Source organism: Chlamydotis macqueenii, chromosome 18 (assembly GCF_036417535.1).
Source record: "Chlamydotis macqueenii isolate bChlMac1 chromosome 18, bChlMac1.mat, whole genome shotgun sequence".
Classification (NCBI taxonomy): Eukaryota; Metazoa; Chordata; class Aves; order Otidiformes; family Otididae; genus Chlamydotis; species Chlamydotis macqueenii.
The window spans coordinates 12,845,636-12,858,898 of NC_141573.1; the positions used below are offsets into that span (position 1 = coordinate 12,845,636).

Genomic DNA, 13,263 nt, shown 5'->3' on the forward strand with positions numbered 1-13,263 from the left:
ACCTGGGGGTGACACGGGGAGTGAGAACAGCTGGCAGAAAAGTGGAGAGCTGTGTTTTAACCCTTCTGCTGCTGTGCATCCACCAACCCTGCCTTTTCTTTTCATAGCAGGGACGGCTGCTCTGCGTGGTGACGTCCCAGCTGTGAGGTGAGCTGTTTGCTTGGGGAATTCAGGGTTGCGCATCCTGGGAAGGGTCTGTCCCTGGCAGTTATGGTGCCAGTGGCTGAGAGGCGCAGTGGCAAAGGGCAGAGAGGTGATGACCCAGCTCGCCACACATCACACAGGAGCTGAGGGTGAGAATGCAGGTCCTGCTGTGGCAGACCCAGCCGCTTGCCTGGCCTGCTGCCTCCACAGACAGCTGGTTTTTGGGTAGCTCGTGGCCGTCCTGAACCCCTGACCTCCTCTTCCTCCTCAGCCTGGACCTGCGCAGGGTCTGAAACACTACCTGCTCTCGGTGGTGTAGCAAATGCCTGAAAACCAGCAGATTTGACAGGTTTGTCCAGCCCAGAGCTGGACCACCGTGCGGATTCAAACCCTGCTCGCGCCTCCCTGGCTGTTTCCTGTGTCTGGTGGTGCAGGCTCGCCATACCTGCCCGAGGGACCTTCCCTCCTGCTCTGGGATCTCAAATGCTTGAGGAGACCTGAGAATTCAGTGCTAGCTGTTTTTTCCTCTCCCAGCTCCAAGAGCCTCTGAAGGCTGGCGGGCGCTGGACGGTGTTTTTAAGCATAAGCAAAGCACTGCTCTCTGGCATTACATGCGGCGTCGAGCCTGCTGGATACGCACGCTGACATTCACCAGAAGGAGCTGGATTCATTTTTTTCTGGATCTGTTTCTGCCACGGCAGTGAGCCGATCTGAACTTCTCTCTCCAGGAGAGCGTGTGGAATTCATTGTGCTCAGGCTGAGGCTGTAAAACACGTTTTATTGCAGCCACTGCCTGCGTGAGGAGATTCACCTGCAACAGCTGCAGGCAAAGCCAGGGGAGGGAAGGGGGAAGCTTTGCCTGCAGCCTTTCTGGTGTCCTTCCTGTGCTGAGGCTTTTGTGTAACCAGAGCCCGAAGACAATGCGTGAGATGCCATAGGGTCTGGGTTAGGACCACATCACGTTCTCTGGAGACTTTGCGAATGCCTCTGCGCAGCCTACACTGACAGAGGCATTGCTGGGCTTTGCTGTCAGCCCGCTCCCCTACGAAAGCTGTACCAGTCTGGGGTTGGGAGCAGCTGGTCCAGCTTGGAGGTGGGGGACATGCCGTCAGAGAATGGGCTGCAGAATGTCCCCCTCCCTCCTGGTCTCTCCATTGCCAGCAACAGAACTTGGCTGAGTTGTTTCCTACGCCAAGCATGCCCTGGCCACACCTGGAGGAAGAAAAGGGGGTGAGAGGCTGCTGGGGGCTGAGGACCTGGTTCAGTGGCAGCTGTGCAGCAAGGAGAAGCTGGAGGTGGTGAACACCCAGGGGAAGTGATGGCTTCTGCTACTCCTGGCTGTATGGCTCTTACGCGGGAGTCCAAGATGGTTTTGCCTTAGCTAAAGGGAAAGCGGAGCCACCCAGTCCCTGTTTCCTAAATCCAGCTTCCCCCTCGCCCTGGTTCTAACCCTTCCCTCACCGCCTGCCTCTGCCCTGCACTGGGGATGAACATTGGGAGGTAGACGGGCTCCCGGCCCTGCCAAGCAGCCGCAGTGGCAGCCAGACGTGTTTTGGGAGTCGCAGTGTGCTCTGGCCAGAGCCACCCCTTCCCTGGGTGGGAGCGGAGGGAGCTGCTCGCTCCCTCCAGGCTGACCTGGAGCGTCCGAGTCGTGCCCAACGCTGCGCAGTGCTGGGAAACGGCCCCGCATACTCCTTGGCTTTTTATGGTAAGGAATGTTTTGCAACATGTTAATTAAGAATGATGATGGCAGCCAGCACCGTCCGGACGCTCTCACAGTTCAGCACCTCACACTCCCCGCTAAGAGCTGAGCGCGGAGCTCAGGCGATGCTCAGACCACGAGAAGGGGCCACGGACCCCACCCCGGGCTGCCCCACGGCGCTGGGGCTGAGCCCCCTCTGCCTCCCCCTTTGCTTCCTCCAAGGCTCCTGCCGGGTTTAACGCCCTCCCTTTGCCTCCCGTTCCGCTCTGGCTGCCGGTGAATCCCATGATGCAGACGGAGGGGCTGGGGGAAGTGTCTGTGATTCCCTGGGTTTTGGGGCTGGAGCCCCATTTCTCTGGGGTTTTTTGCTGCAGAGGGCCAGGCTGGGGGATGTGCCTGGGTCTAGGCGTGCTGCCTGCTCTCGTGCCTTCCTTAGCACCGACTGTTACTCTGGAGGAGCAAAGGGGGTTTGTCAAACCCCGCTGGGACGGGGCCCCTGCAGCCACCCAGGGCCCCTGCTGTGGTTTGGAGCTGGGAGCCGCATCCGGGAGAGACGAGGGCGGGAGGCTCAAAAGCCTCAGCCCCCACCCCCTTGGCTGCCTTGTCACACCAGGGAGCGAATTTGGCCGAGTGAAGTGTTTGAAAACGAAACAAACCAAACCAGCTTCAAGCCCTGGGATAAATCCACGTGCTGGAAAGCTCGCGCTAACCCAAGGTTTCAGCCAAGTGCCCCTCGTCTCCCTGCCCACCGTTGGGCTTGATGCCAGCCAAGTTTAGCCTATTTATTTTCCACTCCCAGTTGAATCTGCTTTTATTAAACTTTAACTGGAACACAGGGCCTTGCAGTGGTGGTCGTTCAAGAGAAAACCTCCCAAGGGGACGGATTGGGAGCCCACCTTCATTCAGCTGAGTGTGCTGAGCGGTGGCAGGTCACGATGCTCTTGTCTTTTCCAGCCAGGCCGATACACTCCGTCGTTTGGGGGAAAGCTGCTTCCCACCGTGGTTTTGTGTCGGCAGCAAAACCTTGTGCTTGCCCTTGAAGGGCTCGTTAAGGCCTGGGCTGGGCGGGAAGGCGGTGGTTCATCCTCAGACGAGCAGGGCAATGGCAGATAAGCTGGAGAGGTGCTTTGTTCTTTTCTCTGTTTCTGTAGCGTCCTGTAAATGGGGTTGTGATCCAGCAGCTGGCATGGGCTTCATTCTCGCTGCCTGCAAACAAGCGAATCTGAACCGATGGGTGAGGATCCGTAAGAGGAGGAGGGCAGCTTGGATCTGCCACACTGCAGAGACCCACGAAAGCCCAGACCCCGCTGTCTCATGTCAGATAGAGCCCTGCTGCTCTTGTGTGAGGGGGAGAGCAGCCATGTTTTGTTGCAGGGGATTTGGGGGTGCTGGAGGCAGGAGGGAGGTGTAGCCCCCTGGGGTCACCCTCTGGGGTCTTGCTGCTGAACAGTGACCAGACATGAGCCAGCGCTGGCTGTGCCCACGGGCAGGGGAGAGGGGATGCAGCGATGCTTTGGGCTGGGAGCTGGGCTAGGGATGTCTTGCAACACATCTTCAAATCTGTCGCGGAGGCGGTTGGGCAGCTCCAGAGCAGTCATATGGCAGAGCACGGCTCAGCCGTGGGCTTGGGATGCTGCTGGAAACGCTGGGCGCAGCTTTGCACAGACCACAGCCGTACTTCCAAATTCCTTCCTCTGCACGTCAGCTTTCTACTGTCCCCTTGAGCCACCCCCATTCGGTGCCCGGACCCCACTGAGCTCCGGCATGGGCGGCACGCGGGGAAATGTCCGTCTGTGGGTGGAGGGCAGCAACGGACCCCCTGCCTGACAGACCCACCCAGGGCCTTGCTCCCTCCCCAGGGACCTGTCGTGTCTGCAGGGCACAGCTCCCTCCTCCGTGGGCTTCGTCCCCGCCAGCGTTAGTCCCCACCTGGCACTCGCCAGCACGAGGGAGCTGGGCAGCAATGAGTCACTGAAGTTGATTTTGGGGAGAGGTTGTGTTAAATGCAATTAGCAGATGTGCTGGAAGTCTCTGCAAACCTTGTGATGCTTAAAAAAAAAATGGCTTGTCCTTTCTTTGCTGGGCTTTTTTGCATGTCCGTGTACCCACCTGCATCGATTCTGCGTGTTCCACTGCAGCATCGCAGCGCTGCTTTCGCATCTCTCTTGCTGAAGACGGTTCCTGAGTCTCTCCTTTGGGGAACCGGCTCTGCCGAGCTCTGCCAAAGGCTTTACCTCCTTCCTGCTTTGATTCTCTCTCATTTTGTGCTCTCCCCTTGCCTCTGCTTGGGAAGATGCTGGCAGACTGCGGGTTATGGCGGTGGATGCGTGGCTGGTGCTTCAACCGGTGATGGCTCCCATGTAACTGAGGGCAGGAGGCACCGCGGGCGAGCTGTTGCGTAGGTGCTAGTTCTTTCTTGCCCAGGTATTTGTCCTTTGCACCTTCTCCCAGTGTCTGAGCTGCCGCTGGCGGATGCGGTGGCAGACGGGCTGCGGGATGCTCCAGCCATGTTGTACCTGCAGCAGTCAGCAGCTGGTTCACGCAGCTGGCCCCGTGCCCCACAGCCTGCGTGGCCGCCCCTGGGATTTGCAAAACCCACCCCTTTTTGTGTTGATTCTTTTTTACTATTTATGCCTAAACCTGTTTCTCCCACGGCTGAAGACGAGAGCGCGGTGGGGTGAGAGCGCCTGCATCCCAGGGCTCTGCTTGCAGTGCCGGCATCACGGCAGTGGCGGGGCTCCTCAAAAAGACCCAAAGCTGGAAACCGAGCAGCTGCCTGCAGCAAAGCCGAGCCGAGGGACAGCAGCGCGTGGCGACGCTGTTGCAGTGTGTGTGTTTTTGGTGAGCTCTTTTGAGGGGGTGACTCGTCCCCTTTCCTCCTCTGGCTGACCGTCACGGCTCTAAGCTGCTAATGCTATTTGGAGCTTCCTTTCCCATGCAACACCAAAGTACTCAGGAAGCAAACTGAGTTCACAGAATCCATGGCAATTCAGCACTTTTCTCCTGCTGGTTGTTGTGAGCCTGCTTTTGCCAGGGTGGGACTGCGCGATTCACTGCCTGCGCAGCTGGAGTGCCGACACCCAGGATCAGAGACACCCATCAGAGTCGTCTCCCTCTTCTTCGGCTGTTTCGTGCTGCCGAAGGCTCCAGCATGGCTGAGGGAAGGACCCGTCCCCAGCGACCCAGCCTTGCTGCTCCGTCGTCCCCCAGCCCAGGGACAGCTTGGCGCTGGGGCTTTGAGAGGTCGGTGGCCCTGCTGTGGCCCTGGCTTTTCCCACAGCCGGCTCAGAGGTGGCACCAGGAGCCTCCCTGGGACTGTTTTCCCCGGCTGGGAAGGGTTGAGTAGTAGATACAGAAATAAGTAATGGAGCTATTTATGCGCTCGCTCGCTGTGATTTATGCCGTGAGCAGGCCTAGACTAAATATCACGGTTATTGATATGAGGCAGCAGCCGATTTATGGCCCTCTGCGTGGGGACAGGAAGATCTGGTTCTAACAACATTCCACAGGGGAAAACAAACGTTTGACAGCCAAAAGCTTCCTGGGAAGAACAGCTGAGTGCTGGGGATGGGTGGAGGGCAGTGTGGCGCAGAGGAGGGCTGTGTTGGGACCCAGAATGGGAGCAGACCCCCCGGGTTTGAGCCAGGGTCTCGCATAGAAACAGCCTCCAGCATCGCAAGGATGGCAGGGAAGTCGTAAGGGGGGGGAAGTCTGTGCAGACAGATTTACACCCTCTGTAACGGCAATTGATCTTCATGGGTGCTTGGTGCTGTCGGGGCCCAGCCCTGGGCATCGCAGGGATGCTCAGCAGAGCCCGTCCCAGCTCCCGTGCGCTTTCACCACCTCCTCGGGCCCTGCTCTGCCACAGGGTTTTCAGAAGACTTAACTGATCCTATTTCATCGATGCTCTTCTGGTGAGAAAACGAGGGGGGTCTTTAAATAAAGCCCTCAGGTGCTGGCGGCAGCGGGGCTCAGCCGCTCGCAGGGCTCAGCCGCTCATGGAGCCTTTGCAGCGGTAAGAGCGGGGGGCGTGTGAGTCACGTCAGCCTCTTGCGTGGGGGTACGGCCGCGTCAAGGGGAGCGCGGGGCCGCTCCTGGATGAATCTGCTCAGAAATAACCCGCACCCTCCGCTCCTCCACTGCCCGCGGCTGCCCTCGGGCCAGCGGGTCCCACCACCCCTCCAGCACCCCCCTCTCCTCCGCTGTGGACCACGGGGCATCTCAAGGGAGCAGACGTGGGATGCAGGGCTTTGCTGTGGCTTCCCCGGCTGCCTGGGCCCCCCCAGCACTCGCGCAGCCCCAGCTACACGGCCCCGCTGCAGGGAAGCGGCGCCTATGCTCTGCTCTGCTCTGCTCTTCCCTGTGAGCACCTCGCTCGGGCTGCGGTGCCAAGCTGTGCCCAAGCTGTCGGAAAGCATTAAAATTCTCCCCCAGCGCTGACCCGCTGCGCTCCCCCTGGCAGCGTAACCTCTCCGTGCGGCTGTGGCTGTGCTTGCCTGGCCAGCGGCCTCCCTGCGTGCCGGTGCCTGGTGACCTCCGGACACTCCGCAGAGCCTCGCATGCAGCAAAACGGCAGGGATGAGGCACGGGCAGCGGCGCGGAGCCATGCCCTGTGCCCTCAGCCGTCCCACACTTGGGCTACAGCGCGCGTCCCAGCTACAGGGTCTGCTTCCAGCCGTGCTCCATCTCGGGGAAACCCCCCCTGAGCCACCAACCCCAGAGAGACATTGAAGCCCACCCAGCGCTGGCTGCGCTGGAAGGTTTGTCTCCTGATTTCTATGTTTCTCTCCTGGATTTTCCTCCCAGAGCTGGGTTTGTGCTCAGGTGGCTGCGGCCGGCGCTGCCCTGGGACACAGCTCCTGCACTGGGACACAAAGCAAGTAAGATGTCCCAGACATCCCTAAAAGCGCACCCCGCTAACTGCAGCCAGGCACTGTGTCGGTTGGAGGGACCAGAGCTTTCGATAGGTTCTGGGCGGAGACGCAACAGGGTGCAAGTCTGTCTGCGACAGAGAAACAGGTTACACACCAGAGCTGGTTTGGGGGTTTGATCTCTCTGCTCTCAGGTGGAAATCCTGCCCTTGGATCCTCAGTCGGTCGCTTGTCAGAGTCCACAGTCAGCAGCATCACTTTAAAAGTTATGATATCCGGGTGCATTTGAATGAAGAAGGGGACAATTTGACGCATTTTAACCCAAAATGTAGCCCACCCGCAGGCCTGTGATGCTGCAGGCGACTGCAAAGCTGTGGGGTGGGAAGGAGCTCTGCTAGGCAACGCTGAAGGTAATGAAGGAGCCATCTGCTTTCTGCTGATGTCCCACGGGCTCTGCCTCACCCCGGGGCTGGGCTGGGACGGCGCAGCGCAGCGAGGAGTGGCCGGGCAGGGCTTCGCTGACGTGGGTCACCTCGCTGAGCTCTGCCTCCAGCGTGTTGACAGTGTTCGTCACTTGGGCCACGTGCACCTTGTTGGCCGCCTTCTTGTGCAAGAGGCAGATGAAGATCTTCTTGAAGCCCTTGCGGAAGTGTTTGGAGACAAGGGCGTAGACAATGGGGTTCACACAGGAGTTGGCGTAGGAGATGAGATGCGAGAGGATGCGGAGCACGTACGTGGCATGATTGAGGGGGAAGTGGCCAAACCAAACGCAGAGGATAACCAGGTGATGGGGCAGCCAACAGAGGCAGAACAGGATGGCTACAATGACGATCATTCTGGTGACCTTCCGTTTGGCCTTCTTGGACTCCGACATGTCCTGGAGAGGGTCCACGGACCTCCACAGGTAACGAATAGTCCGCACGTAAGTGAGGCTCAGGATCAGCACTGGGATGATGTAGCTGAAGACAAAGGTGCAGAGGTCCATGACCTTGCGCTGGGAGATCTCCCAGATGGGGTGGCAGACGGTCAAGTTGGCCAACTGGAACTCCTGGTAGTAGCTGAGGTAAGGGCCTGAGAAGATGAAGGAAAGCCCCCAGATGAAGCAGATGGCCATGAGGGCATTCCTGGGCGTCCTCAGCTCCCTCGAGTGCAGGGGGTATCGTATGGCCAAATACCTGCACAGGAAAGGGAGAAGGACACCGCTGCGGTCCTGGGAAGGGCACAGAGCCTCCCCAGGAGCAGACTGGAGAAAGGGCGAAAGTGGTGATGGATTTGAGCTTTCCAGGGAAATCAGTCCCACAACGGATTCTCTGGTGCTTCTAAGGGTCCCAGTGGGGTGAGGAGGATTCTCTCCCCCGACTCCATCCCATCACCCTCTCTGCTCCCAGTAGCGCTGATGGGGAAGACAGGGACAGTCCCCTTCCGTCCCTCTCCCTGAGCCAGCAGCTCCTCGCGTGGCAATCGGTCTGTCTGGCACAAGCGACAGCAGCAGCGAGGATGGGAAAGCAGGAGCAAGTCGCCAGGATCCCCAGACACTGCGTTCCTCACGCCAGCACATGCGAAAGCACGTCACCCATTTTCAGCTCTGCAATTAGCTGGTTCCTTAATTACACCCAGATCTAGGGCCTCGTGCAAGCCCCCGCTTGCTCGACGCCTCTGTTCCTCCCAGCTCTGTGGGATGCAGGAGCAGAGGCAGACCCCGGCTGGTTTTGCCTGGGGACTTTTTTTGTGGGGGGGTGGGCAGCTGTGCCGGCAGCCAGCGCGGTGCCATGCTGGGATGGCAGGACGCAGCCAGCCCTGCTCTGGGGCTGCCGCAGCTCTTCCCAGGGGATGTCAGGAGGGCTTCCTGCATCCCAGCGTCCGGGTTTCGCGCCCGGAAAGGAGCAGCACCAGCATAACTTGCCAGCCCTCGCAGAGCCAGGGGCTGAGCTAGCACGGGGGAAAGCACGGGCAGGAGCGACAGGCTGCTTTTGACTGAGCTGCCTGGCTAAAACCCACCCGGGCCGGCCTGGAACAGAAACGGGCTTCTTGTGAATAAAAGGAGAGGGTAGGAAAAGCGGTATCCATCCTCTGTCTTCTTCTCGAGGTCTGCCTGCTTTGTCGTGGGCTCTTGGGAGGGCAGGGGCTCATTCCCTGTCCCGGGAAGAGCCGGGGATGCACAGGGACGGAGCTTTGTTTCTCTCTGGTTTTCTATCCCCCCGCTTCAGCTGCAAATAAACCCCAGTCCTACAGCTTTGGGCTCTGAAAGCCTCTTCCAGCTGGGCACCGGGGACAGGGATGCCAATCAAACCCTCTCTGCTAGACCCCATCCTGGGTGGCCATGCTCCTTGGCACATGTGAACCGGGAAACGCTCCTGGATTCCTCCCGGGGAGGTCGCAGCAATCCAGGCTGGGCTCCAGGGGACTCTGTCCCCTCTCCTGCCCCGGGGGTGATCCAGAGAAGGGGGAGCCTCAGGGTACGGGGAGCTCCCCCATCCCCTTTCCTACCTGTCCAGGGAGACGGTGGCCAGGGTGAAGCTGCTGGCATACATGGTGAGGTAGATGAAGAAGTGGACAGCCTTGCACATGAAGGGCCCGAACACCCAGCCCTCCAGGGTGTAGATGGTGGCTTGGAAGGGGACGCAGAAGAGGATGAAGCAGAGGTCGGCCACCCCCAGGTTGAGGATGAAGAGGTTGGTGGTGTTCTTCACCTGCCCGTTGCGCAGCAGCACAGCCAGGACCAGACAGTTGCCCACCGTGCCCACGAGGAAGATGATGAGGTACACCAGTGGGATGATCACCGACTCGGGCTGCCAGCCCGCCTCAGAGCCCGCCACCGAGCCGTTCATGGCCGGGAGCGCACGGGGAGCGTGGCGGGGATGGACCAGGGAGGCGCGTGTGGAGAACGTGCACACGGAGAGCGCGGCGGGGATGGACAGAAAGGGGGTGCGCAGGGAGAGGTCAGCGGGGATGGACAGAAAGGGGGTGCAGGGAGAGATCAGCGGGGATGGATGGAAAGGGGGTGCAGGGGAGGTCGGGGGGAGTGCAGCAAGGATGCAAAAAGGAAAAGAGAGTGCACAGAGAGCGCAGTGGGGGGGTACAGCAGGGATTGCACGGGAAAAGGGGGTGCATGGAGAGGTCGGGGGGAGCACAGCAGGGATGCACAGAAAAGGGGGTGCACGGAGAGGTCAGGGGGATGGACGGAGAAGGGAGTGCGGGGAGAGCGTATCAAGGAGCACAGCAGGGATGCAAAGGAAAAGAGGGTGCAGGGAGAGGTCGGGGGAGCGCAGCAGGGATTGCATGGAAAAGGGAGCGCAGGGAGAGCGCAACGGGGAGGGCAGCGAGAATGCAGGGGAAAGGTGGTGCAGGGAGAGGGTGCGGGGGGACCCCCCGCGCCGGCCGGGGCTGCGGGAGCGCTGCGGGGGAGCCGCTCGCCCCTCACCTCCTCCGGGAGCCCGGCGCGGCTGCGGCTCGGCGCTCTCCCTCCCGCCGGGGGAGCGGGGGGGGCTCCGGGGCGGCGGCTCCCGCCCAGCCCCGCACCCACTGCCGAGCACCGGCCCCCCGAGCAACCGCGGCCGCAGGACCCCCCGGCCCGGGCATAGGGGCTTGCTCCGGGGAAAGTGGGGGGGGTGCTAAATTCGGGGGGGCAAAACTTCCTTCTAGCCCCGGGGACGGGGCCGGGGTAGCCGGGCTGGGCACCGCAAAGCCAGCGGGGTGGCCGGGTGGGTTCCTTACTGCCCCCCCCCCCGCCCCCCCCCCCCCGCAGAGAGGGCTCGTCTTACCCCAGGGGCGCGGGTTTAGGAATGAGGGTCCTCGCACGCCGCACGTGCGTAACTTGTCCAACACGCGGCTAAATCCGTGCTCCAAAACACCCCGGCTGAGCTCGGCTTTGCAGAATCTTTATTTCTCCCCAGGGTGGGGGGATCGGGGTGAATTCACTGCAGTGAAAATGAATCTTTTCCACCTCTGTCATCTTTTCCCTCCTGCAAAACCGCCGGGTTTGTTCTTTCAGAGCCCTCGCAGACGGAGGTGTCAGGACGGGCCGGTGCAATCTGCTCTCTTGGCCTGGCCCCAGGCTGCCTCGCTTTGCTCCTGCGGAGAGAGAAATATTTAACGTACCAGTTTCTCTTGTAACTCACCCCTCCACAGCTGCTCAGCTGTCTTAACGGCACATGGATCTCAGCCTGCTGGGAGGTGGGGGACAGCCCCAGCTCTTTTGTCACTGCCACCAAAAAACACGGAGCCCTTTCACCCTCGGGAGCCTGCGAGCAGTCCCACCACACCAGCTCCTGCGAAGCGCATACAGCACTCGGGTGTTCCTGACGTGACCTCGCAGGGAAAAGCGGGTGATGAGGAGCAGCGTGGAGGAAGGCCGGCCATCCCGCAGGGCACGGCAGGTGCTGAGACCCAGCAGCGCAGCTCTGCCTTCCTCTCCTGATCCCGGACCAGCCACGCGCCCTGGGGAAGTGGCCCCTGCCCTCAGCGAGGGCTGCGTCGCACCCCCAGCCACAGCTGGGGAGGTTGCAGGGCCGGCTCCTGGGGAAAGCCCAGCCCCAGGGAGCTTTGGCCCTTGGGAAGCGGCCGCAGCTCCCTGTGCCCTCAGGCACGCACCGCAGGGTGCTGGTTTTGGGGTTAATTGACACTGGTGGAGCCTTTGGTCTCCTCTGAGCTTGCGGAGTGGCCAGGTCTACCCTCACGCTGCAGAGGGAAAGATGAGGGAAAACACCCAGTTTCGTCCCAAACACCAGCGCAACTCGCAGCCCTCAGCACTGTACACAGAGATCAGCAGCAAGAACTCCCATCCAGAAACTGCAAAATGAATTCCTGGCCTGAGATGTAGGTGGGTTATTTGGGCAGGGGTGCGGCAGGCTGGTGAGCTGGCCTCCAAGAGCAGCCGAAAGCGAAAGGACAAGGCACGGCGTAAGGCTACCAGCCCTCCCAGGCTGCAGGGGCTGGCGGCGCAGGGATGGTCCGTGGACGGTGCGAGCCTCTGGAGACGGTAAGAATCGGTAGATTTATTCTCTGCAGTTTCCCCTGCAACACCAAAGGCACCTCAGACGCACTGCCTCGCTGCAAGGCTCTCATCCGAGGCTCTGCTCGCTGCGGTGCTGCAGGTTTGTGTCGTCCTCCTCTCGCTCCACCGTGGAGGAAGAGCGGAGCCAGGCCTGCAGCAGGAATCCACGCTCCGAGCCAGCAGTGGACAGTTTTATCCTCCTGCTTACAGACTCCAGAGGAACAGCGAAGCTTTGTGCTAGCATATGAGGCATGACAGAACGTGCCTGTGCCAAACCCGACGGCCGTTCTGCCGCTGGAGCAGGTCCTTCCGTGTGCAGCGTGCACGTGTTTGCTGTCAGGCATCTGAACAGGGGTGCTGCAGTTCCAACCTAATCCAAATCTGAGCCGCCATGGCCGTGAGAGAGGAGCAGTTGTTGATAAAACATGCTTCGATTGCCATGCCTCTGCTTGGCTCAAGCCTTGTCCTGAAACGTGGTTTGGTTTTGAGAGGGAATGGATCCCTGGGAGGTGCAGTGGAAACAAAAAGCAGACAGAAACGGCTTAAAAGGTTTGCAATGGAAAGTCGCAGCTTGGGCTTTCTTTTCCCCTGTTGAGATTTCATGTCCGCAGGAGGGAAGGTGGGCTTTGAAATCAGAAACAAGAGGTCATAGCCGAGCTCTCGGAAGGGGAGAGGAGCTTGCCGTAGCGCGGCAGCAGCAAACTGCAGCCGGCTCGCTGTCCCCAGGGGCTGGTGGAGCCCCGGGGTGGAGCCCCTGGGGCGCTGAGCCGGGTGGGAGCAGCTGCCGGGCAGCTTGTCATGTTCGGTGACACAGTGGCTGTGTTTGCTCCAGCATGTAGGACAGTAGGTGTTCCGAAAACTGGCGTTGCCCAGACTGGCGTGCTTGTGCCGGACGGGAAGGAGAGGCTCCCCCGGGACTGCCCCAGCAGCATGGGCGGCCCTGCACAGCATCACCCCGTGGGGACGGGTCCCTGCTCCCCAAAACAGGCACGAGGGGTGTCTGAGGACCAGCATGGGTAGGTCTGTGAGCACCCCAGCGTGAGCCATCCCCGCTCGGGCCCCGTCGGGGTTTGCCAGGACTCCCGGCCTCGCAGGGCCGTGGCTGAGCCTGTGGCCACAGCCTCCGTCCTCCCGGGGATGCTTCGGTCAACCAAGGTGCCACCGTTCACTCCAGTCTGCTCCGGTCAGTTCAGCCGGCTCAGGGAGGTGAAAACCTCAGAAATCCTATGGAGCGGCGATCCCTCCGGGCCGCCAAACCTACGCCCTAAGCCCACGGTTATTTTACCAGGAAAGACCGGATTTCACCAAGTCTCAGCTGCCGGGCTGGTGCTGAGCGGGGCAGAGCCAGCCCTGAAGGGGCTGAGCAGGGATGCGGGGCAGCCTGGGGGGGTCAGGGCTTTGGGGGGGCGAGGGGGGGCTGGTCCCGGGGGCTGATTTGGGGGCTGGAGCGTCAGCTCTGGGGTGGATGGGGCCAGGGTCCGGGTCAGGGCTGGCGGGGGTGACCCCGGGGCTCAGCCCTGGGGCAGAGGAAGGGGACGGAGCTGGAGGCACCT

General features: G+C 60.8%; 1 protein-coding gene and 1 long non-coding RNA gene across 2 annotated transcripts; one reads left to right on the forward strand and one right to left on the reverse strand.

The window, feature by feature from the left end:
* Positions 1-7,111: 7,111 nt before the first annotated feature.
* Positions 7,112-9,554, reverse strand: GALR2 (galanin receptor 2). The gene is made up of 2 exons (XM_010117513.2): positions 9,205-9,554; positions 7,112-7,892 (listed from the first exon to the last, which is right to left on the reverse strand). Exons 1-2 carry the CDS (start codon positions 9,543-9,545, stop codon positions 7,112-7,114), a joined length of 1,122 nt encoding a protein of 373 aa, XP_010115815.2. The 5' UTR covers positions 9,546-9,554.
* A 2,019-nt stretch (positions 9,555-11,573) lies between these two features.
* Positions 11,574-12,273, forward strand: LOC147598524 (uncharacterized). Its single transcript, XR_015260530.1, has 2 exons — positions 11,574-11,695; positions 11,811-12,273. It is a non-coding gene; the product is annotated as an uncharacterized LOC147598524 (long non-coding RNA).
* The last annotated feature ends 990 nt before the right edge of the window (positions 12,274-13,263 follow it).